The sequence below is a fragment of the Rattus rattus genome, chromosome 14, assembly GCF_011064425.1.
Source record: "Rattus rattus isolate New Zealand chromosome 14, Rrattus_CSIRO_v1, whole genome shotgun sequence".
NCBI lineage: Eukaryota > Metazoa > Chordata > Mammalia > Rodentia > Muridae > Rattus > Rattus rattus.
Window position 1 is genome coordinate 10,980,907 of NC_046167.1, and position 26,393 is coordinate 11,007,299.

At 45.2% G+C, this 26,393-nt stretch overlaps 1 protein-coding gene across 3 annotated transcripts; it reads right to left on the bottom strand.

Moving 5' to 3' along the window:
- Positions 1-26,168, bottom strand: Prpf18 (pre-mRNA processing factor 18). Of its 3 annotated transcripts, none has more exons than XM_032884480.1 (11): positions 25,957-26,168; positions 22,777-22,854; positions 22,634-22,660; positions 20,144-20,248; positions 18,581-18,694; positions 14,889-15,035; positions 13,047-13,115; positions 11,644-11,784; positions 11,316-11,387; positions 9,514-9,669; positions 1-321 (listed from the first exon to the last, which is right to left on the bottom strand). In XM_032884480.1, the coding sequence occupies exons 1-11, from the start codon at positions 26,020-26,022 to the stop codon at positions 241-243; spliced, it is 1,056 nt and encodes a 351-aa protein (XP_032740371.1). In that variant the 5' UTR covers positions 26,023-26,168; the 3' UTR covers positions 1-240. The 3 variants fall into 3 exon arrangements, with proteins under 3 accessions (XP_032740371.1, XP_032740372.1, XP_032740373.1); XM_032884482.1 differs by lacking the exon at positions 1-321 and adding an exon at positions 8,404-9,230; XM_032884481.1 differs by lacking the exon at positions 22,634-22,660.
- Between the last annotated feature and the right edge of the window lie 225 nt (positions 26,169-26,393).

Sequence of the window (26,393 nt, forward strand, 5' to 3'; positions counted from 1 at the left end):
TAACATTTTTAGAACTTAATTTTCAACTGATTAAAATGAAATCAAGACACGAAAATTAGTTTGCAGTCCAATACCATGTGAAAGGCACCCCAGTTTTTGAAGTTAACAGGAAGTGCACCAGGTGGAGCGGCACCCTGCAGCTCCTCCCCTCATCGCCATGGTACGGCTGGAAGTCCACGGGCTGTGGGCCGAGGGAGAGGCTCCTGTTACACACCATGCTCAGACCTTACATACAGCACCTTACAGCGCATTGTACTCCACACACTTGGACGGGTCTGTAGGAAAGTGCTTCTGGCAGATTGTCATTAACCTCTTCAGTCCCTAGGAACACAAAATGAAAGTTCATTACGACATGGCTGAACTGACTAACTACCTTTCTCCGTAGTACTCAGATTGTCAACGTCCCCTCCAAACTGAAGCACTGCCAGCAATTCCACTCAGGATACCTAGACCAGTGTTCATTCAAGGGCACCGTTCATCACATCATTAATTAATTTAAAAAATATGTGTTCTACAGGGCTGTGACATTAGCCATCTGAGTTTGGGAGGAGAGAAACATGTCCAAAGGTGTGATTCTCTCAGACAGTTTTCTGTTATCTCTAAAGTTAAACTGAAAGAAGCTCCTGGGACACAGAGGAAACGATCTCGGCCATCCCAGCCAGGGGAGTTACTTCTGTATACGCTACATATTTTTGTTTGAAACTTTTAAAAACAAAACAAAGTAGAAGGAGCAAAGAATCCCAGAAATAATACAATTTTCCACCCACATCTGAATACATGAACACGCACACTCTCACAGTGGAGTATTTAGAGCAGCAAACGCACTGTCTCTGGGTGCCTGTGCTATCGGCCCTCCTCACACAGGCTGCGAGAGAGCTGAGCCCTAACTACCCAGGAAAACCTCACTGCCTCTCTGGGTCTGACCTGTTAAAGCTCTTAGCTGGGCGGCAGACTTGAGGTGTTTTTCTTACCTTCCTCACCATCACTAGGCTTTGAAAACAGGCTTTCAAGACCTCATGCAAATCCTTTGTACCCTTACAAACAGGCCAAAGACAACAGTAGAGACTTGCAGCAAGCCACTATAGATTTCTCTTGAAAATAGAAATTTGCAATCAGAAAAGAATCCTACTAATTGTTTAATCAATTTCCAAATTTCCCTGTTTACAAGGAATGCCTGTTAAATGCCTCACTGAAATTTTCGTAATATTACTGATTAGTTAGTTATTAAAACAACATCAGAGAACAGCAATGTTTAATTTCAATGATCCTAAGGCATACCAATTTCTAGCACAAATTATTTTAAGATGTGTTAAATCTTAAGTTCATGAAAATTAAAACCACCCAGATCTCATTACAGTAAGAAAAATAATGGAATGCAAGCCTAGAGTAGTAATATGGGTATAAAAGAACACGCAGCATGTGGCCTGGTCATTTAGGTAGTGCCCCTCAAAATGACACAGTGGGCATCTTTAGACAAGAGACTCATGACACGGTGGGAAGGAACTACAGGGCTGCAGCTATACAAACAGTAACTGAAGAACTCATGTGGAAATCCACGGAGACAGCATTAAAAATAGCCTCAGACACCTAAAAATCCATTTTTAGAACTCTAAAACTCTAACTAAATTTTCAAACAATTTTTTATTTCTGCTTTTGTCTTCTGTGCATAATTTTAGACAGGGTCTCACAAGTAGTCCAGAATGAGCTCACCACACATTCAGGAAGTAGAATACATGCTTGCTGCTGTGCTCAGACCAAGTAATTCTCCGCCCAGTGAAACCATGAAAAACAAATTCAGTTCGCTTCCTAGTAAAACTGAGAACATAAATATCAATTACTGTGAACTGTGCTATGGTCTAACAGAGTTAACATCACTGAAGCATGATGTTGGGACAGTCTTAAGAGTCCTTTCCAGATCCAACCGTCGTCCAGACTGAGTTCTCTAAGGCTCGGGGTGTGGAGAGGCTATCTTTCAGTTAGCAGTGGGAAGGAAAAGCTCCCCAGAGCTCTCCCGCTAGCCAGGCATGTGCTTCAGGATAAAAAGCACTCCTCCACTCTCAACTCCCCCTGCTGCCGAGTTCCAGCCATTTTCACACCACTAAAGAGGTTCTGCTGCTCCTGGCCGTACGTGTAAAGGCCCCACGAGAGCCCTTGGTGCTTCTGCAGATCATCTGACTTCTGACTATGTCATGCCCACGGCCCCACGTATGTATATACACTAGGGATTTCTTCCTCCCCTAAACCATGGTTGTAAGAGAAAGCCATATTCACAGTGAATCTCTAAAGGCTACACACGTCCTCTATGCAAACCTACACTGTTACTCTCACCACTCCATCCCTAAGGGTCTTTAAATCATAATTTGTGCGAAAGCTTTCTCAAAAGCTAGGCTGAAGCGTCTCCTCTGTATCGGGCAGGAAGGGCCACCCCTGACGTTTCTACAGCAATTTAAACCTAGAAGTAGACTTAGGTCCGCTAATAAGCTGCACAGCTCTGGCTTCATCTGCCTGGGGAGGAAATCCCCGGGGTGTATTTCACTTTATGAGGAACAGAACACTTCGGTGTCCACAGCTGAAGTCTACCAGAGTTTGCGTTAAAGCAGGATGAAGTGATGTTTCAGTGAAGTCTCCTGAACGGCTTCCAGCACACTTCATAGAACACGTTATACCAGCATTTCAAATAAAAACGGGAGTCTGTCACGTTCTAAGTTTTCATTTATGTCATGTAACAGGCAGAACTAGAAAAGGCTGAGTCAAGCGCAGCACTGACTATGGCTGGAAAGACGTGAGCGCTGGCTGCGCATGCAGAGGTCCCAGGCTCGGTTCCCAGCACCCACATGACAGCCCACAGCTGGGATTCACAGACATAAAATATAAGTGGGTAAGCATTTACAAAGGAGAGGAGCACTGACTGCTGGGAGACAATGAGAAACAAGGCAATGTGAAGGAATCCGCTCGAGCCACATCTTAGCTTTTAAAGCGGCGTGTGTTATCCGGAACACTAACCGCTGAGCCATCTTTCTAGCCCCGATACAGATTTTTACAGTAGGCTATAAATGACTAAGGCATATACTCTAACACTAAGCATTCCTTCACGTGTATTTTAAAAGATGTAATTATTAAATAATTTTCGCATGATTTCCTTAGCGGATATCTTCATGTAGAAGAGGTCTGAGCTATATATTTGCTAGAGGTCGCATATATATGAGCACACTGTCGCTGTCTTCAGACACACCAGAAGAGGGCATCGGATCCCATTACAGATGGGTGTGAGCCACCATGTGGTTGCTGGGAATTGAACTCAGAACCTGGAAGAGCAGTCAGTGCTCTTAACCGCTGAACCATCTCTCCAGTCTGTGTTTACTATCTTAAACAATAATAATAAAATAAAATAAAGGTTTGCCAACCCCTAATTTGAACTTCAGACAACATGTTGAAAACGACCCTCTCAGAAGATTTTTCAAATCAATCTCACTAAGAGACCAGAAGTTACAAAAGGTCGTCTGTTATATGCAATGGAAATCAACGAGTTTACAGACTAATGCAGTGCCCAGCCTACTCCTACCTGAGCTGCAGCCTGAATTTCAGGATAAACGGCAGAGTAACTCCGTGCTTAATTTCACACAATGCTGATTTACAAAGAAAAAAACCTGTGGCAACATTTCAAAGATAAGTTTGTTTTACAGAAAAGAATATTTTGGAGTCTCTTAAAAGAGAGTAGCAAGGAACACTGGAAGTGCATTTTTACAAGCAGCAAGACTAACCGGAATGATTGCCGCCAAGGAGACTAAGCACATGGCCACTCACACTGTACACCCAAGATCCATTTTCTCACAGCAGAACTGAGGGGAAACGCAGTGTTGTTTCGTTTTACATGCAAGAAAATGCAGAACCAGAGGCTGGGCAGGAGGCCGCGGTCGGAATGCTCAGCTCTCTTGTATAAAGGCCTGGCCTGCCACAGGTAGAGAAATGGCAGAGAAGAATCAGACAGATGCAAGCAGATGTGACTGTTAACTCAATGCTCGCAAACACTGCCACCTCCTCCCAACTGTGGGGACTGTTAACTCAATGCTCGCAAACACTGCCACCTCCTCCCAACTGTGGGGACTGTTAACTCAATGCTCGCAAACACTGCCACCTTCTCCCAACTGTGGGGCAATTCTGCCCACTTATAAACATCTGTGTCGGGGCTGGAGAGACGGCTCAGCGGTTAAGGGAGCTGACTGCTCTTCCCGAGGTCCTGCGTTCAAGTCCTAGCAACCACATGGTGGCTCGCTACCATCTATAATGGTATCTGATGCCCCCTTCTGGTGCATCTGAACACAGGTACATATATATTAAATAAATATACATACACACTAATAATTTTTAAAAATCTGTTTCATACTGTTTTTTGCAACTTCTTGTGACTTTTGAAATAAGAAGTTTAAAAAAAGATTTTCCTAACCCTAAAATTCAAACTTTCTGTAACTTAGTTGGCCCTTCGCTGCAGGGGTCAAAGCACCCTCTTCTACCATGAGCACTGCGGAGAGATTCCCATCAACAGTCTCCATCCCCAACGACTAGACAAGAACAAGACGCCCACCACAGAGCCGCCATCCAATCAGAAAGCATTTATTAAGCACTATTGACAGTGCAGTTCTGGAATGTGGGGGAGCAGTAGAAAGCTATGTCCTTACCCAGCACTAGGCCATCCTGTATGACTGTGACCTAATGTGCTTCCCTGGTGACCACACATGCCACCAGCTTTCCCACACTCAATTCTGTGTACTACAGTACTCGTCCACTGTCTCACTGCCACTCAGACTGTGTGCTTGACTGGGTGGGCCGCTGGGTTCAAGGTTTTTATTGTCGTCCTTACTACTAGAAACTGTCCTTTGTGCCAATGTCAAGAACTTCTGGAATGTCTATTTCTTTTCCATGTGAATACACTCCCATATTTGTTCTAGTTTCTTATCAGAAAATCTGATAAATGTATTTACTTACAATGACCATGACCTCTGCAATGGCACCGTGATACTTAGTCTGAAAATACCTCTTGCCCTCAGAGACTAAACTTCTGGCAGAGCTCACAGAAAATTAACGACATGGCTTGGGATCACTCAAGACTTCGTACTCCTGTGTGCCCAGCCTCTGTGAGAACACACAGCCGCCCTCACTGCACCCTGGAGTTCCCAGGCTGAGGCAGTCGGCTGTACAGGCTGAGCCGCAAGCACAGCTCTCATCTTAAGTTACACACTCCATGCCCTGACCGTGACGGGTGTGTGTGTGTGTGTGTGTGTGTGTGTGTGTGCTTACGCTGTGGGAATCACTCACTGAGATGAGCTGTCAGGTGGGAGGTAACCTAAGACAGATCTCCATCACCACGTTTTCAGCACGGACTGAGTGCTACTCCAGAGTCAGCTGGGGTCGGTACAGCCTTCTCCCTGCCGTGTTCTCTGGGCTGCCCAAGCCCTTTGTTACAGAGAAGCACAGCACACAGGAACTGAGGCTGACAGACCAGACACACAGAACAGACACACAGCGGCAAGGCGGGCCGAATGGAGGCAAGATGGAGCTAAGTGGAGAATTTAAATGTGGGCTTGTTCTTGTCAAATTAACCCCCGAGGGTTAATTTGCTGTGCTGTGTTTTACTGCTTACTGTGACACTCACACACACTGGAGCCTCTCGGGCTGTCCTTCATGAGTTAACAGTGCATCACGAGATGAACTTTCTAAAACAGGGCTTCCCATCTGGTGGGTTGTGTCCCCTCTGGCAAACCTCTATCTCCAAAATTATTTACATTACGATTCATAACACTGGCCAAATTCAGTTATGAAGAAGCCACAAAAATAGTTTTATGGTTGGGGTCACCACTGCATGGGAAACTATTAAGGGTGGTAACATTAAGAGGGTTGAGAACCACTGTTCTACAGTCTTTGAAGCTGTGATCTGAATAATCCTTCCTTCCTCCAGATTTTGTTATTCAGGTTATCAGACACAGTGACAAAACGTTTGACTAACACATCATCCAAGTGAATCATAGAAACACTAGGAAGTCGCTAACATGTCACTAGTATCTGCTCGAGGGGAGATTTAGATCTGTTGTTTAGTATTCCAAGGCTTCCCTCGTTCAAGGGCTGAATCTAAAACACCGTGCCCTCTCCATAGCAGCATAGCTGGACTGTCTCAGACAGCACACACACCACCTTCCCTGACCATCTTACGGAAAATCTCCTGACCTTGACTATAGCCCATGCTAGCCTTAAACTCAGAATGCCACTGTGACCATCTCAAAGCTCACAATCCTCCTTAGCCTCCAAGTGATGCAACTCCAGCCATCAAACCTGGCTGAAAAGGAGAGTCAGACAAGGAAAAACTGTACCTTATTCCCAAGCGCTGGCTGCCCGAGCATGAGAACCAGAGCTCAGTCAGTCCCCAGAGCTCAGTAAAATGTCAGGCACAGTGGTGTGCATCTGTAATCCCAGCACGGGGAGGTCAGCACAGGAGGGTTCCTGGGACTTGCTGGCCAGCTAACCCAGCTAATCGAGTACCATGTTAGAGACCTCGTCTCAATAAACAAACATAGGAGGACAGAGGGATGGACTAGAGATGGCTCAGTGGTTAGGAGCACTCACTAATCTTACAGAGGACACAGGCTAGGCTTCCAGGACCCACAGTGGGTCACAATTATACCTTCAGTTCCAGGGGACCAAACACTCTTCCGGCCTCCATGGGTACAAGGCACAAATACGGTACACACAGACATTAGCAGGCAAAATATTCATACACACGACATAGAAATATTTCCTTCTGTAAAAGAACTGTGGATAGCCATTCTGAGAAACAAATCTGAGGTTAGCGTCAGGCCTCCAAACACCAAGTACACATCCAGGCACATGTACTCCCACACATATAAACGCCTACCCATACAGGCATTCATGTACACAAATATTTTGAAAAAATATTTTTCAAAATAGCAAACTATAGTGGTTCTATCTTAGTATTATGTTTTAAATGTATGGGTGCTCTGCTGCCTGTACGCCCGTGTGCCAGAGAGGGCATCGGATCCCATTACAGATGGCTGTGAGCCACCATGGGGTTGCTGGGAATTGAACTCAGGACCTCTGGACGAGCAGCCAGTGCTTTTAACCCCTGAACCATCTCTCCAGCTCCCCCTCTTTTAGTACTTAAATTTTATTTATATGATAGTTTTATTTAAATGCCGTGATAACAGCCTAAACATTTACTCAGTGAAAGTATCTTAAATAACACAAGAATCAAAGAATATTGTTATGGGGAAGACTGGAGTGGGGCAGGCAGTTCTAACTGTCTGAACTTTTAAACACTATCATTTACCCCGGTATAAATGAGCACGATTAACAAATATAATCCTTGGAGATTATACTCAACTGTCAAAGGGAAAACCCACTCCTTTCTAACCCAAAGCGTTAGCCTTTACTACAGTCATCTGTGGTTCCAAGAAATGAAAATAGGGCCAGTGAGAGGCTCAGCAGGCCAAGGCGCTTGCAGTCAAGCCTAGTGCCCTGAGTTCGATCCCTGGAACCTGCACAAAGGGAGCAGAGAACCAGTGCCCTGACCTTTCTATAGCACCTTCACACACACACCATCACACGGCACACATGCCACCCCTTCACTCGTAATAAAAACATTAATGCAATCCTAAAACTTAAAAACCGAAAGGCCTTTGAACTCACCCACGTGTATTTGAACTCTATAAACTGCACAAGCCACACTGGGGTCAGGCCGAGATGCTTTTAATGCCACATGTAATGCATGTGAATAAGGCACAAAGTGTGCCACACAAACTGACAGTCAGCACTTGGAAGGAAGATACAAACAAAGGTCCTCATGGACGAGAACGACCGCTCTAGGCACAGCATCTGAAGGGACTTTAACCCTTTTAAGAAAATTTTAAGTAAATTTCTGAAACTCATCTTCAGATTTAAGAACTGCCACCAGGGAAGTTCCATATAATTTGAGATTTGTGACAATTTGCCCAAGCTAGATTATAACTGTTTCCTTATTCACATCGAGTTTTAGGAAAGTTTAGCCCCACATGATCAAGTCTGTAGGAGCAGGCATAATCTCAAGAAACAACTACAAACACTTCAGACTTGGTCCTATAATTAAAAAGAGTTTTCATCTGCTACTTAGAAACAACAACATACACAAAAAATAACTGCATGCACTGAAGCCGACTTCGCTGTCCATACCTTCTGAGGTCAGCATACACCACATCCACATTCCTAGTCACAGATCAACAGTACCATTAAACACCATACCTGCTTAACTGAGCCCCGCATTTCTCAAGTGCCCAATCTGCAGCCTGTGTTTTTTTGTTTTTTTGTTTTTTTTTAAGCAAGCTGGATATGAGTCATACCAATAATCCCAGCACTCAGGGGGTAGAGACACTGAGTTTGAGGCTAGCCTGAACTATACAGGAAGACCCTGTTTCAAAATAAAACAAATTCCACAAGTTTTGTTTTAGCGCCAAGAAATTAAAAGCCTGATTTTCCCTCCCTCCCATCATCATGTATGATGTCATGGTGTCCTTTACTCCATGAAGCTGTCTTAAAGACAAGTGCCCATCCTGAGGAACTTCCCAATATCCTCCTGCGCTGTGCCCTGCTACGTCACTTCCCTTCTCTGAGGTTTTATCCTCCACACTTCATTACCTTCAGTCAACCATTATGATGGCTTGAAGATACTGTCACAGGGGCACTAGAAGCTCAGCAGGAGCCTCCATCACCACAGCACCCCCTACATCAGCGGCCTCACTTCACCTCCTTATGCAGAAACCACTCCTCACGTTAGCACAGTGGTCAGAGTACCACGTTTCCAGGGAGGCCGTATTCACACAACTCTCGCTGCAGAAGATCAATACAACTGCTCTTTTTTATAAGCAGTTATTAACAAGCCCCTCTTCTGCCCTCCTCCCCCCGTGTATTATGATTATCTGAGACACAAGCTAGCTTAAAACAAGGGTCCTCTAACTCCACCAACTGAGTAGTGGAATTCAGGTATATGCCACCACGTCTAGCCGGTGCTGTTAATTTCTTACTCAACCTAATTAATAAACCAAATTTCCCCATAGTTAAATACGTATCTGGGCTGTGGGGTAGGGTGTATAGGGTTCAGTACTCTCCAGTGTTCCGGTGTCCACCGAAGGCTGCTGAATGCACTCCCCGCAGAGAAGGAACTAGTATAAGCCTTCTTAGACTGTAGCTTTCTGTTTGGAGGATCACAGAATGACAGAGCAAGGCCCTCAGGACACTCAGTAAAAGCAACTACTGTGCAAGCCTGAAGACCAGAGTTGAATTCTCCAAACACACAAATGTAGGAGAGAACTAACTCCCCAAAGTTGTCCTCTGACGCCTGTATGCATGCCAAGGCACATATGCGCATATGTGTACACGCACGCACACACACACACACACACACACACGCATGCACCATTAATTAAAAAGAAAGAAAGATTGTTAGAGCAAATCTTGTTCCTTAAAGCCGTTTACCTGAATGTATTTTCGTTGGGTTTCATCATTTAAGACATGGGCAACATGCTTGGAAAAAATCTTTTCCCTGCCAGTTCTGGCGTGGATGCCGACCATAGTGACACCAATAGGCCAGGGAGCATTGCCAATGGCCATCTGAAGGTAAGCGTCATTCGCCTGAAAGAAAGTTTAAGAAATCAAAAGGGCAAAAACTGTATTATAGGTTCAAATGTTTATTTCGAGTACTGCACAGCCCTTCCTGACATACATTTTATCTGCCTCTTGACAAAGGTAATATATTCCATTGATCAAATCAGGAATTAAAGTTCAGGGTGACGTGCAGCCCTGCCCAGAAACACAAATAGCCATGAAAACAGAGGTCAATTCTAAGCAAGTGAGAAAGACAAACAGCCCTTTCTAGCCCTTGCACGGGAAACAATGCATTTCAACTGAACAACAGGTAGTTCATCCCACGCGCTAACAGATACTCTGTTAGTTTTTTTAACTGGATATTTTATTTATTTACATTTCAAATGTTATCCTTCCTTATCCCCCTTTCCTGATTTCCCCTCTGGAAACCCCCATCCCATTACCCCTCCCCCTGCTTCTATGAGGGTGCTTCCCCACCCCCTCCCACTTCTCCACCCTGGCATTTCCCTATACTAGGGCATCAATCCTTCCCAGGACCAAGGGCCTCTCCTCTTGCTGATGTCTGACAAGGCCATCCTCTGCTACATATGCAGCTGGAGCCATGGGTCCCTCCATGTGTACTCTTTGGTTGGTGGTTGAGTCCCTGGGAGCTCTGGGTGTCCGGTTGGTTGATGTCACTGTTCTTCCTATGGGGTTGCAGACCCCTTCAGCTCCCTCAGTCCTTTCCCTAGACTCTATTTTAGATGTAGTCTCCATCATGGGGGCTGGGAGGCAGACAGTAGCTAGCCAGTCTTTCACCACTCAACCTGCAATCATATCTTCCCCCCATAGCACTCCGGGGCTCTGGAAGCAGTGGGGACAGGGAGAATGCTTTATCTGCTGAGACAACCAACCACATGGGGTCCACAACAGATGGATGCACAGCCTGGACACTGGTCTACAGGTCGCACAGCTAAAGTGTGTGAAGCATGAAGCTTTCCCCTCTCACCCCAAAACTGCCACCTGCCAAGAGCCTTAAAATAAAAGCCATCAAAATTCAAGACAGAGGCCAGTGTTGCATCTTCAGCATCCACAAGCTTCTCTCCCGTCTACAACTGCCTTCCCTCCAATGCCGGCTTCTAAGCTCTCCCTAAGGTCTGGACCCTGGTGCTTTCTAACACCTCTGCCGAGCCCACTCAAGAGTTAACACACTAGACTGGATGGGAACTGCACTCCCACCAAGCAGTCAGCTAGCTCTACAGTGCTGTGGAGGGAGGGATGAGTCCTGTCAGCCTTCCAAGAGCAATTTCCAAACACAGACACACTACAGCCCATAGGTAAGCTCGTCTGAGTCAGCCGGGCAAGAGTTCAGCTATGTTTCCAATTAAGTGAGCTTTTGCAGTGGTCTGAGAACCTTGCTTGTATGGGAGCACTCATTCCGGGCCGTAATCAACTATTTAACACTCTGAAATTCAATCCCGTCCATAGGACAAACAAGCCTGCACATCGAGCATATGCTGAAGAACCCTTTAAAATGACTAAGAAACACAGTGAGGGCTCAAATTTGTTACTCGACACCAAGAGAACAGAATGTTTCCCTCCTGCCTGCTTTACGCTCATTCTTACATGTACTATGTAAAACTCTCCCCGTTCTGTAATGGTCACAGTAACTGTAACACACAGTATAAATTTACCTTCACGTACTCTCTCTGTAGCATGAACTTAATAATATCTGTTATTGATTCTTTAATATCAGCAGGAAGATTCTAAAAAAAAGAAAAAAAAACCAACTAGTTTTAGAAGGTACCATAAGTAGTGAAAACTATTCTATATATTCTGATTTAAACAAACAAACAAACAAACAAAAACGTCGTTAAAAAAAAGGATTTCCCAGGGTTGGGGATTTAGCTCAGTGGTAGAGCGCTTGCCTAGGAAGCACAAGGCCCTGGGTTCGGTCCCCAGCTCCGAAAAAAAGAACCAAAAAAAAAAAAAAAAAAAAAAAGTATTTCCCAGAAGCCTTACCCTTTTCCGGAGCTTTCTGAAAAGTGGTCTGAGGTAGGACTCGGTCTGCTTCTGGGTTGCACTGTTCAGTTTGCCCTGCACGCTGCGTTTCACATAATCCTCTCTGGAATTCAATTCTTTAGCCCAAACACCAAGAAGAAACTGTTGGGAAAAAAGTTAAGGCTGCAATGCCATCCAGTGGTGTGTGTGAGAAGATCCCTACCACAGGGACGCTTGGTATAGAATCATCCTCACCACACCATCCTTCTTGAATAAATTGTCATCAAGTAAGATTTAATTAACAAAGAACTTGTTTGTTTCATCATGGGCTTCAAAGTCAAAACAGCCATAATTTATTACGGCTACGGTGTGAAGATGGACCACTTCCTCAAGAGCAAGCTATCAATTCCTTAATGACTGGACTGAAATAAACTCACTCTATGTTTACTTGTACCTATTACACATAATTCAACTAATCTAGGTTATCATATTTATACCATATTATATGCATTTTGATATTTGATCAGTGTTTGAAGTATGTTATATACTATTTGGACTTTCAAAGAACAGAGAAATCAATTTTAAAATCCCACCAACAACTAGTGAAGGAAGAAAAAAAGAAAGAAAACTAAAACTGTGATCCATGTGGAGTTCTCAGGAACCCAGAGCCCCTTGGGTCTAACTACAGACTCTTTCAGGGGCAGGTGAGGGTAAAGGCAGGCGTGAGGACAGACGTGAGGACAGACGTCTCACGGAGGCAGCTCTGTGCTGCTGCCCCCTGAGAGTCCAGTTCTACACTGTAGCCCAGGTAGCTTAGAACCCTGGCAGCTAAAGCATTCACAACCCAATGCTTTAAAATTCTAAACAGCAAACTAAAATAAAATGTAACTACAAACAAAAGCACTCCTTGATTAAGTCTCCCAGTCTGAACACAAACATTTAAATGAATTTAGGATCTGACCATTTCTCCTCAAATAACTAAAGAGAAATGCTGACAGCAAATAAAGAATTAATAAATAAATAAGCAAGAATGAGCGAGTATACATAGTATTCAAGAAACGGACCTTCCTCAAAGGTTAGATCTGATCACTTTCTGCACTGCCAATGTCCTCCCAAGCTCCCTCCTGCCCACCTCCCCACCTCCCCCTGGCACTTCCCTCTAAGGTATTTGTAGAGAACAGGAAACCCCTTCAAACGGTGCGGTCATTTTCTCCGGCTTTTAGGGAAGGCCCTACACAGAAAGGGCCTACAACATTTCCATTCGACATCCACCGCATATACAGCGAGGGGCGCCAGTGGGGCAGCCACTTCTCACCAGGCACTCACCTGACAGGTACAAACAGAATACACCCAACCTAGGAACGCTCCTCCCCCCTCCGTCCCAGTGTCCACAGTGCTGTCCGCCCCTTCCCTACGGCACTCACCTTCAGGAACTTGGTGATGATGTCCATGTCCTTGTGATCGTCACCTTTCCCTAAGGACTCCCCCAGTGCCTCAAGAGAAGAAAGGGAACACTGTTCACTAACACAGAGCAGTTTAAACAGAAGGTGTATGAGAGTGTGGGACCAGCATTGGTTACAGAGGCTTTAATAATGTATTTGAAATTGCTAGACAAGTCAGAGAAAACTGCCTATTTCTAGGTAGAGAATTATGAATGGGGAGGTAAAAGAGTCAGCAAGATGGCTCAAGGGTAAGGCAAGTGCTGCCTGCTACGGCAGGCCGGACAGCCTGAGGTAAATCCCCAAAACCCAGGGAACAGCAGAGAGAGGATCAGGCCCACATAGTCATACTCTGCACTCCACACGCATGCAGTGGCAGATGTCCCCGCCACAAGTCCTGCACACAGTGTGTACACACACACACACACACACACACACACACACACACACACACACACACACACACACACACACACAGAGTTCATAGACTATTATTGTCTTCCGCTACATATCTGTGTTTGGACATGTGTGTGAGAGCTCAGAGCTCAGAGCCCAGAGCTTCGCTGTGTGCTGTTCAGCAGCAGGTGGGGGGAGGGGGTCAATGGGGGGTGGGGGTGTGTGTCGTGGGGTGGGGGGGGTTGGTGGTGGTGGTGCTGGGAACCAAGCTCTCAAGAGCAGTACACGGTGTCTTCACAGCTGAGCCTCAACCTGCAAGTTTAATATAAACCAACAGTGACTGTAACAGAGCCAGCCACTTCGCCTAGATGGATAAAATGGCCTACAATCAGATTGTGCTGGTGGTGACAATGCCCTGTGGATATGTTTCATGAGCCACTCGACTGTATACTTTATTTGGGTAAAGTATATTGCATTGTTTTAAAAAACAGGGAAGTCAGGGAGGAGGAATAGAGGGAGGGGAGGGAGGGTTAGAGGGACAGAGAGAGGGAGGGAACGAGTCTGACTGATGAGGGAATGCTCACTCCAATTATTTAGTAAAAGTTACAAAGCATCTTACACGAGTGATGAGGGGAGGGCAATAAAATGGCGTCCTCACCCACGACCTTGCTCTAGAGATCTCTGCACACTCAGAAGCCAGAGACCGAAGCAAACACAAGCAACAGCTTGTACTGTGTTAAAGTAAACACAGAAAACTCTAACCTGCATTTGTTAAAGCTAGACACTTACATGACACAAGACTGTTTTTCATGAAGATTACACACCTGTTCTCATGAACACAGTGCCAGAATCAGGAGGTTATACAGTGGCAAGTGCTAGCAGAAATGTATGGACACGCCCCTCATGTGCTGCTAGTGGGACAGCCCTGGGACAACCATGCCACAGAGCCGTTTGGTAGCACTCAGACGAATTAAAGATGTACGGATAAGCAACACAATTCTGTTCCAGTCCATGTCTCTGGCTAAGGAAGAGCTGAGAGCAACCAAAGTGCCCACTGTTACAAGAAATCTAAAATACAAGAATGCTGTAATATACAGCCAAAGCAAGAAAATCAAGTGTGGATCTTAAAAACAATATGAAATGGGGAAACAGCAATAAAATAAAGATCATCACAACACAACACTATTACTTTACATGCAATAAAAACTGTAAGCTTTTCAGGCACATCACCGGCAAACAGAAGGATGCACACCAATGCTCCAGTGATCACCTCAGAAGGTAGGACAGGTGAGTGAGCGAGAGAATGAGGGAGCGAAGCCAGCCTGCGGGACAAGGAAGGAGTGACCGGTGCAGAAACACCGTCCAACTCAGTGACTTGCTCCTGCGGAGGAAGGGAAGCTGGGGAGCAGGCTGAGCTGGGGCAGAGCCTACCTCTAACTCCTCAATGGTGGTGTTTTCCTCGTGAACCTTCAGATCATTCTGTGTGTCCTCCTCTCCAGGTTCCTGACCACCCACGATTTCATTCAAGTACTGCTGGTCAATCTTGTCCAGAGCCGCTTTCAGGTCATTCCTTAAGCCCTAGGGTGAGAACAAGAAGCGCACCAGTTAGGAAGGAAGCGCCACCGTGTGTCATCTGGGCTCCTTCCTTCTTATCACATACATTGCAGCTGGGCTGTCGCTCGGTCAGCAGGGTGCTTGCCTAGCGGCAGGAAGCTCTCCAGGACCTGTAAACCGGTCATGGTAGGACACAGCTGTAGCCACAGCAGTTGAAGGTAGAGGGAAGAGGACCAGGTGGTTCAGTTCTAGAGCAGCCTGGGCTACATGAACTTGTCTCAACCTTCCTCTCCCAAATCCATGCCAAACGATGCATGTCCTGTCAAGGGCTGGTCCAACCCAGGGGAGGAGACAGATCACGTCATCAACTAACACTAGCATCACTGGGAAGTTCTCTTATACATATATTTAAAACAATGCATACACTGTCCAGTCTATTGTGAAGAGCAAGAAGACAGACATAATACAAATCTAAAAATCCTCATCATAATGTTCTAATAACAAAGCTTAGTGACTGTGACCAGGTCTCATCAGAGGTCCCCAATCCATTTTCCCAGGTCACATACCTGTCTACCCTCATTCCACTTGCTCTGAACTCCCATAGGTCAATGAAAAACACCTGGTGTCTCTTTAACCAGGCTCTAAACTTTGTTTCTACCAAAGTAGCAAGATTCACATTCGATGTATCTCCTGGCTTGAATATTTAATTAAGGAGAAGAGAACAGACTCCCTTAGCACCTGCTGTGAGGCAAAGAACCAGGGAGCAGGGCTGGGGATGCTGAGCAGAGAGACAGGGAGCAGGGCTGAGGATGCTGAGCAGAGAGACAGGGAGCAGGGCTGGGGATGCTGAGGAGAGAGACAGGGAGAAGAGTGAGAAATGTTATGTGGCAGGGCCTGAGAGCAAAGGTAGACTTGGTTCAGACCCATGCTGCGTGACCTTTATGCTTTGGCTGCCTCACTGTAAATAGGATTAATTCCACCCACTCCGGAGAGTGGTTCTAAGTAGTAGTTGTTGGTTTACCTCACGTTTACTATGAGCTAGGGCTGTTCTCAAGTCTGGCAAGGTTCCTTTCTGAGCTAGTAAAGGCCGTGAGCACTGTCACTCACTACAGCACTCGCCGCATCTGAGCAGCCTACATCCTCTATCACTCAAACCCTTTAAACTTAGCAAACACTGAGCCTTGCTCTATGTAATGTGCAGGACCAGGTGCCCAACAGTTGTCCCAGTGAGCAGAGGGCCACGCTGTCTCTATTTTGCAAACAAGGCCGGGAGCAGATTAAAAGACTTGCCATTGGTCACACAACTAATGACTGACATCCAGGAATACAATCCAGGCCCTTTAGACCTATGCTCTTTCCTCACGACCTTTATATGTTATGTCTAAGCCACATATGCTAAAACAAAGCACCCCTGACCCCAGGGATAGGATATATGTGTCCAAAACTCTGCCATTAGTGGAAGGTACTAAGTGCATCAGCAGAGGTTAATTATGGGAACCCAGAGAGGGAAGCAACTAATTCTTTCTGCATTGTGTCTAGAAGAATAAAGACAATATTTTCAGAGGCATTTTAGAGAGACACACTGCAAACACATCATTATAGACAAAGAAGACCACAAATATCCCAGGAACTTGGTACCACAGGGCTGGACTGGCTCTGCTGAGATTCAATGCAGACAGTGGTCTGGAAACAAGGAAAGCAGACAGGAAGCACTAACTAGCACACAGAATGCATGGAGCAAGACCCCTAACCAACCCCCAGCTACACCCACCACTCCAAGAGACGGAGTAAGCCTGTGAGTAAAGGTAGGACCAGGCCAAGGGGGTGGGGAGGGCTCCTCACATACACAACCATTTCCATTGGTCTGTAATCACACCTTAGGCAAAGGACTACCTAGTTAGACCAACCAAATGATAGCCTGAGTTTGTCTGGTGTCATTAAAGTCCCAAATAACCAAGAAGACTTGATATTAACAAACCCTTCACAGCACCAAGTCTTAGGAAGGTCTGGTATATGGCCAGCCATACACATCTTTCAGTATTTAACAGAGTAAATTGATAAAGAGCTAATGAAGCCACAGAGGAGCTGAGCAAACAATACATTGATACCCACAGAACCAGACAACCAATCAAAGCCTCATCCCTGTCGACTGCCCATGGACCAGATGCTGCGCACTGACGTGTAACCAGAGCCCCCACACAAAATCTACAACTGTTACTGTCAGAAGAAAACACAAAACAACTCCTCAAGTCCTTGGCATATGCAAAGAATTCTCAAGCAGAGCACAAGACCAACAACTATTGAGAAACTTAAATTAAAATAAATAAAAATTAAGAAAGAATCCATCAATTGGGACTTCATCACAATTTAAACTTCTGCTCAGCAATACTCCATTAAGAAGTAAGCAATACACCGGTGAGGAAGAAACCAGTCAAAAACCCTACCTGTGCTCCTCTCAAAGGGCTTACCTGCAGCACAAATACGGAACTGTCAACTCACCAAGAAAAAGACAAACACACCAATTAAAAGATGAGCAAAAGGCTTTCATGAACCTGTGGGATTTGTGGAGACAGATCACTGGGGAGCCGTGACTCCTGGGACTGGGTTAACTGAGGCTGGACACCTGCACTAAGTGTGGGGGTTCCATCCTATGGCCTGTGGTCCCAAATGAAACAAAGAGCAGAAAAAGCCAAACACCAGACCCTCTGCCCCTGTGTATGCAGTGTGACCAACAGCCCCTGCCTTCCCTGCTCTAAGGGACTGCATCCCTTCAGAGTGTCACCAAATAACTGTGAGGCCCCTTGTCACAGCAATGAAACAACACAGACACTGTACAAAGAGGAAAGCAGGAAAAGATGCTCAGTCATCGTCACATCAGGGGCACGGATAAAACCCTGAGATTTTAACATACGAGAAGGAGAAAGGTTTAAACGTTAACGTCTAACAATACCCCAGGCTGAGCTTCAGGATTGCCCAGCACTTAGAAGGCACGCACTTCTCCTCTCTCGTCAATGCTGCCTGTAGATATTTGCCAAGAAAACATATTTTCCTAGGAGAGTGGGGGACTACACCTCCTCCCTGAGACCCTGCTTATGAGTGTTCGTGGTAGCAGTGGCCCGAACTGAGGAGCAAACCGCCGTATGTTCGTGTAACCAAACGAACTGAGCGGTAACATGGGAACTGTGCACAACAACGTGGATGGCACTGTCATCCTGAGCAGCAGAACTGTTTCTACATACAGGAAATACAAAAATGCTAATGCTAACACCACAACAGCAAGTGAGACTTAGTCCAGTGTCTTCAGTCAGAAGGGTAGCTGCCCAGGAACAGATGTGACAATATTCTTTATCCTTGGATGCAGACGGTCTGCTAATATGTTCACATGCTATTTGTCAAAATCAATGCATTATGCTTAAGACAGACTTCCCTTAGAAGCACAGGCTTACTTCAGCGGCAGTAGGCGGATACTGTTTCCCGTGTTCGCCTATGATGATGCTGTCACTCAAACCCCACGCTGCCCTGGCTTACGTGGGACTATCCTACGGTTTAGGTTTGGTCTAACCTCTTACCTTGTTAACTTCTGGTGTGAGAATCTCTATTTTTCTTAAACGCTGGAAAGCATCGTAGTCAGTTTCCCCAAACAGCCTCATTGGCTCTCCTCTCTCTCTCAGTCTTCTGATGACCTAGGAGGAGAGATAAATGCCAGGGAGCTTCAAAAGGGAAGACCTAAATGAACATCTCAAGACAGTCTGCATGTTTATCTTAAACTGAAACCTGAGCTTAATAAATATGATTTAATTACCTAAATAGGTGTTTCTGGATGGAATATAAAATCCTTCAAACTTTTAAAAGGAGTGTATTTGGGTGGGCAGTGAACCATGAAATGTGTGCAGCAGTTGGAGAAAACGTACAGGAGTGGGCTCTCTCCTATGTCCCAGGGATTCAGCTGAGGCCCACTCTCCACTGAGTCGCTATGACAGCACGGAGATCCTTCAAGTCAATTTTAACACGTCTCAGTTATAAAAGATACACTTGCAAATAGATACACTTGCGAATAGATACACTTGCGAATAGATACACTTGCGAATAGATACACTTGTGAATAGATACACTTGAGAATAGATACACTTATGAATAGATACATTTGTGAATGAAAGGGGGAAAGTGCTTTACACCAGCACTATTTTTACACAAATATCACATGAATTTTTTTCTAAATAATTTCTATCAGTTTGACATATGAATCTATAATGCAAATCTAAAGCAAGACCTTAATGTAAACAGTCTAGTTTTAGACACACAGACAGACAGGCAGACACTGACAGACAGAGACAGACAGACAGACAGGCAGACAGACACACACACACACACACACACACACACACACACCAGAATATAAGGAAGAAACACACTTTTGGTCCTCATCTCATATAACCACGACCTTTCCTTTAAGTCTCTGTTAATAGGTATGTTAATGACCAAACACCATTTTGAAATATGAAAACAAAAAATGCACAGTGTTTGCTCTTCCAGGATTTCATACAACAGACATGCTAGCTGCGTTATGAAAAGGCCTTAACATTTTATAACTGACAGCTCAGGTCCTCTGGAGTAATTACTTAGAATGTGTAAATGTGTGTGTATTGTTTAAGCTGACTACTGGGTGGGAGAGAGGCTCAATGACGGGGAGGCAACGCTGCACAAGCCCCGTGCCCTGGGTTTGATGCCTGAAACCCACGGGAAGGTAAAAGGGGAAAACCGACTGCACAGCGCTGTCATCGTACCTCCACATGTGTCCTGACACGGGTGCCCACACACACAATGTTAAACATGTCGGGGGCTGGGGGTTACATGTGTGTCTTCCCTGCATGTAGGTCTGGTGCCCAAGAGGCCAGAAGGAAACTGGACCTGGAGTTGCAGGCAGTTGGGAGGCAGCACCATGTGTATGTGCTGGGAATCCAAGCCCAGGCTTCTTGAGAGGCCGCCACACCCAAAGCCCCGGTTTCCGCTGTTACTGCTGCTGGTTTCTGGGTAAGAACACTACCAAAGGAAACTGAGATTTCAAGTTCATGGGGAAGAAGGCTGACCACATAAGATTTTTCTTTCTGGCTACAAAATAAGCAAACCCTTACCTCTTGCCTAGAAAGAGTCATAGGAAGCTTTTCCTCTGCTAGTTCAAGTTCCAGCACTGGATTTGATGACGTTAGCGGTTTCTGGTCATCCTCTTTTGGCTGTACCTATATTAATAGGCAAAAGAAATGAGATTCAAACTTGCCAACCTATTCATCATGTCCTCGCCCTAGCCACCGCCTACTAGAGTGTCCCTCCTGAAGGGTAATCCCCTGTCCCCTGAGCACAGGCTGCAGAGTAACTGTGCATGCTTCCAAGAGCTGATCAAACATCTGTCAGGAACAGGGCACGTGGAGAGCATGCAGCCTGCCGAGCGCATTCTTGGTATAAAGAGTCGCATAAGTACAATGCTTTCCAAAACAAAGACACTCAGCAGTGCTTAAATAGCAACTTAACTTCTCCCCAGACACTGAAACAGCCCACGTGCTCTCTTGAAAACAACTGATTTGTCTCTGTGAGAAACCTGTCCTCCAGGGTTATCCAACTGCTGCTCACCTGTACAGACACCAAGGAAAGAACTGTTTCCCACTCAGCTTCTTCAGACACAGTATTCCAACCCTGGATAAACCACTACTAGGCACGTGGAAGTGTGTTCAGAGCTGTGCACAGCTGGACTACAATAAGCTACCGACCTTGAAGAGAAGGAATGAAGGCTGACTGCCCCTGAGGAGTGTGGACTCTCACTCAAGACCCTGCATAGGAAAATGCCTTCATCTGTGTCCTCATCTCTGGGCAGGAGTCAGTCACAGACTGAGAAAACTGAGTCCTGCAAATTAAAAGCCTCACTGTATAGTCTGGAAATATACTGAAGTGTGGTTCCCATCCAACCACGAGAGAAGTTTAAAATTCAGAAGTAGGAATAGATTCAAAGAAACAGAAAGAACTGCTTAAGAAACAAAGAATTCAGGGGTTGGGGATTTAGCTCAGTGGTAGAGCGCTTGCCTAGCAAGCACAAGGCCCTGGGTTCGGTCCCCAGCTCCGAAAAAAAGAAAAAGAAAAAGAAAAAAGAAACAAAGAATTCTGCAATTCATGATTCTACAGGTTATGGTTAAAGGTAAAATAAAAGAAATAAAAAAACTAATGTTTTGAATACTTACACAGGCAAAAACAGCACCAAGCTTTAAAACCTCGGGCTAGCGTCTACAAAGGAGTAAGAATAACCACGTGTACTGTCCCTACTCCAAGGAGGGAGGGTCGCTGGAGAGCAACAAAGGTTATCATCCTTTCTCATCACGTAAGTGGGTATTTCTTCCGCCTGAGTTCTGATACAAGTATCAGGAGAGGGGGGAGAGGGAGACAGCTGACTGACAGCTCTGGGACAAAGATCTAAGGCATTCGTTCAGATGGAGTCACTATCTCCATCAACAAAAGGAGCACACAAGGCAGGGGCACACTGCATTAGACCTGCTCTCCTACCTTCTGGAAGGGTGGCAGAGGCCGGCGCTCACAAAGACTGACAGCAGACAAAGCTCTGATAAAGGATTCTGACTCCAGGTCAAGCCTGGCCATGATGCTGGGTGAGACAGACATGAGACTCTTCTGTCTACACAGCTACTCAGTGGTTATGTACATAATAAAATGTCTTTTACTTTTCTAAACTAAAAGTAAATGAAGCTGGTATCTTTAAAGAAACCTATCAAAATACATGATAAACTTTTAAGCCTCTATCTTTAGAAATATTCCTTCGATACTCGCCTTTCCCAACAGTAAACTATAAAGTCAAATGCATACCCATAGCAGCTACATTCCTCATGCTTTCCTCTACAAATGCTACACCATACAGATTAATTTCCAGAACTTTCTCCAGGCCATGCACAGGAGTATTACCCAATGTATGATCCAGGATGTTTTGATGGAATCTGTTAGCTTCCAGCCAAGAATTAAACTATGTCTGCTTTGAAAACAACTGGAACGGCTTCTCCACCTTAAAGACTTCGGCTCCTCCCACGCATTATCAACGAGACAATGTGAGAGATCACCTCAGCCATGCGTCTAAGGCACACAAATGAAGCCTTTCAGACAGCTCACAGATTTAAACACTCTCCTTCTAACCAACAGACGACACAAATGCTGCCCCATGTTTAAAACAAACAAGCTTACGTCTCTATTTCAAGCATGAGTACTAGGCCCAAAAGGAACTATGGACAATGTTAACATAAGGCCAACTTCTTAAAGTAGGCAGGAGGAAGCAGAGGCGTACTGTTGGATGCTGAAGCGATCAAGGCTGAATGAATAAAGTGTGTTGAGCTCTTTCAAAACACACTGTTTGATTGGGCGAGGTAGGGGAGAGAGTGGTAGGAGAGATGAAGACAAAGGAATATCAGAATGGGGACTTAATTTAAAAAAAAAAAAATCAAGCTTTGATCTCAAGCCAGTTCATGCTGTCCACAAAAAGCCAAACCATTCCAAGCCAAAAGTCATGCACATATTTTCCTAAATTCTGTTTTGTTTTGTTTTGTTTTTAAAGCCAAATCAAAACCAAAAACTCATACCTCTCCAGAAGGCTTCTCACTTATAGGCTAACGTATAACATTGATAAATTGAACAGAGATCAATAATTTTGTTATTTAATGACAGCTGTAAAAATGTAAACTCAGAAACACATGACTTAACATAAAAGCTGGAGCTTTTTTACCTTGTAGCCACATCTTTCAAAATAAGCTTCCTCTTCCTTTTTTGCAAGTTCACTCCGCTTGAAGTACTTTTTATTTTCCTAGCAAAGACAAAACAGTACATTATTAACGTACCCTTGCAGAAGTTCGTGCCTCATAGTTACCAAGCACTCCTAGAAACCTTGTAAAAACACTTCTCAGTTTCTCAAGAGTTTACTACTTTTAGTCCTGAAGATAACCCCACTGTGGCTCCCTTCTCCAAAGCGGACCTGGGTTGATATGTGACAAACTCAAGTATTCTACCTGACAGCAACAGTTCTCACAGCAAAGAGAATATACCAACAGAATTTTCAAAATGCCTTTTTATTCAGTTTCTTAACAACTAAGTTCAAAGATCATTTCTACAGACAGATTTTGAACCACATAGAGATATCCTTTTGTTACTTTCTCCAGATCGAAGCAGAAATTATAGTACATAGGGCCAGTTCTGGAAACCCCATCAATAGGAGCACTCCAGAGGAATGTGTGAGATCTCATTATCTGGAATTTTAGCAATCTTAGTGTATCAATTCTGGGTTCTGTTACTTTATAGCTCCTCCTTTGCATCAAATGAAAATCCCATTCAAAATGTTCTTACAATGTTCATAAAGGTCTGAAAGCTTATAGAAGATGGTGCCTTTACAATTTACTCAGTGTCTCAGACAGGAAGAACGGCCGACTCACATGACGAGTGTCCACTGAATTTTAAGAAATTGCCCCACTCTTTCCCTACTTGCTCCATTGTCTTAATCTCCCAATGAGAAAACACAAAAAACGGTAACCATTAAGAACTCCACATACTGGAGTTAGATATACAGCTGTAGTCCCAGCCATTTGGAGGCTTGCGACCTCAAGGTTCACCCTGGACCCCATGATGAACTTCTTTTCCCCAGAAGCTGCCACCAGCAGCTCCAGATTCATCAACAGTTTCAAACACTTTTATCAGTTACAGCTGAGACGCTGCGGAAGCTCTAAAGCACATTCATGAACCAGTTGAGGGCATCCATCTGGGAGGAGATCTCAGGAGTTAAGGAGGAAGGGGACCTAGAAGCTCTCATGAACTGCTTGGAGAAGGCTATAGAGGGTAAAGACCACAGGGAAGAACCGTGGAGTGCGGGTAGAATTCCATGGTCCCCTACTTCCTGCAGCTCTGACGTTCAGCAGTGCTCTGTGCAGAACAGAAGGAGAACAACAACAGCTGCCTGGTGCCACCCTGGCTGGGCCCACCAGCACCTGACAGGCTATGTAGAGAGCAAACAGGTAGCTAATGTCATCCTGACTGGGTCCATGCAGGTCCACATCTACCAGCATCTCACAGGCTATATTGGGAGAGCAAGAGAGTGGCAATCAGCCCCGGAGTGAGGAGACAGCTGGGATTCAGAGCAGAGGCCAGTCAAAGTTGAGGCCTTCGGTCAGCCTGCTGAGCCTGGAAGAGTGTTTCCGGGTACAGCTGAAATACTGTAGGGTTCCAGTGCCTAGACAGTAATAGAGGCCTCACCACTGCCACTGTGCTGCTAGAGACACACAGACACACAGACACACACACACACAGACACATATACCCATACCTCAGATTCCTGGTGCAATTTTCCATCTGGAGGATTGGGGCCTTTTCCAAATTTCTCTCCTGGAGTTTTAGCTAGTATCTCTGTCTGTCTTTCTGGTTCCTGACCATCCTCACGCAAACCCTACATAGCTGTTTCCAATCTATACTGATTGTCTTGTCGTTGACGAGCCCAGGAGGCCCTATCATGCTCTCCCCCATCTATAAATATAAATATAAACACACACACACCACACCACACACACACACTATGAGTGAAATAAATAACCCAATCTGGAAGAAAAAAGGCAGAAAACATACTTATCAAAGAAAGTGGAGGCCTACATAAAGGTGTCCGGAGAATTAATGACTAACCTAATTTAAATTCGTAAGTCATTTTAATGCTTCACAAAAAAAAAAAAAAACGTAAAAAGTCACCCAGGAAGTACTTAGAAATTCTCAAGAAGATGAAAATTAGAACCGTACAGATACCTCTCCACTGAAAAGGCAGACAACATAAACAGGGGGCAAGAGTGCGGACTGGCCCAACGCTCAGACACTGATGACAGATGTGCAACATGGTAGCACAATGTTAAAAAAGACTTCGTGGCCTTTTCAATGACAGGCATTCACGTACTCTGTAACCCAGCCGTTCCAAAGAGCTCTAACAAGGCTTCTCCGGGGCTCACAATCTGCTCAACCAATACTGAAAAACAGCTCAAATACTCATCACTAGGGGAATGGGTAACCGGGTCTACTCAGACAACAGAAGACAATTCCAGAAAGAAAGAAAGAAAGAAAGAAAGAGAGAGAGAGAGAGAGAGAGAGAGAGAGAGAGAGAGAGAGAGAGAGAGAAAGAGAGAGAGAGAGAGAAAGAAAGAAAGAAAGAAAGAAAGAGAGAGAAAGAAAGAGAGAGAGAGAGAAAGAGAGAGAGAGACAGACAGACAGACAGACAAGAAAAGAAAAGAAGAGAAAAGAAAAGAAAAGAAAAGAAAAGAAAATGGCAGTAAAGTGAGTAGTAGCCAGAACATTCTGATCAAATAAAGCTCCATGTTAAAATGTCTATCCTTTTGATATGAAATTCTAGAGCAGGCAAAACTGAGATGGAAAAAAAGCTGCTTCGGCGGGTAACCCACGCAGGGACTGCTTGGAAAGTGGACACAGCTGTTTTAACTCCTCGTGGAGACTGGTTTACACAGCTGTTTGCATTGGTCAAAAATCACTGACTAGTAAACAAGATGCACGCAGTCCTTCGCGCATAAATTTTTACACACGCGCCCACAAAGAGGAACAAACACTGAAGTCTATGACGTGTGCCAGCTCGCTTAGGGGCAAAGCTTACTAACTCTCGGCAATATGATTTGGAATACATAATGACTAATAAGTTGTTTTATCGGTCTACCTGCAGTTGATATTGGTTAGGACAGCAAGCGCCGCCGAATTGAGTCAGACCAGGGTTCAAATCCACCCTCTACCCCTTGCTACCCCTGGGCCAGCAACTTGCCCAGGATATGGGGCAGATCTGTCAGCCCCGTGCCCGCCCCAAACACTCTCAGTGCCAACACCTTTCCAAGCACTGTAACACCATCCTCTACCCAAACTCCACGGCCACAGGACTCACCACCAGCAGGTTCCTGTCCTCCACCAGCTGCCGCTTCCGCAGAATCTCTGACTTCAGGATGTCCATCTCGCTCCCAGTGTCTTAGCTCCACTTTGCCTCTCCAGCCCGTCGCTGTAACCTCACCCGCTAGGGGAGGGGGTAGAGGACGAACTACCACAAAACGAGAGCCCAATTACAAGAGAACAACAACAGCCCGAGTCGCTTCCGGCGGAAGTTGGGATGAACGAAAGGGAGGTAGGGAGTGCCCCTATGTGCTAACGCTGGCAAAGCCGCTGAGTGTTGTTGCCCCCTAGCGGTACCCTCCAGCTACTCACTTGTGATTTTAGCAGACAGGTAGAACAAAAGCCAAGTGTCCATGTCGGTTTGTCTCTTTAAATGGTCATTGTGCCCGTTTGAACCAGCTTGCTGGCTCCTAAAGTCTCTTCGTAGGTCATCTC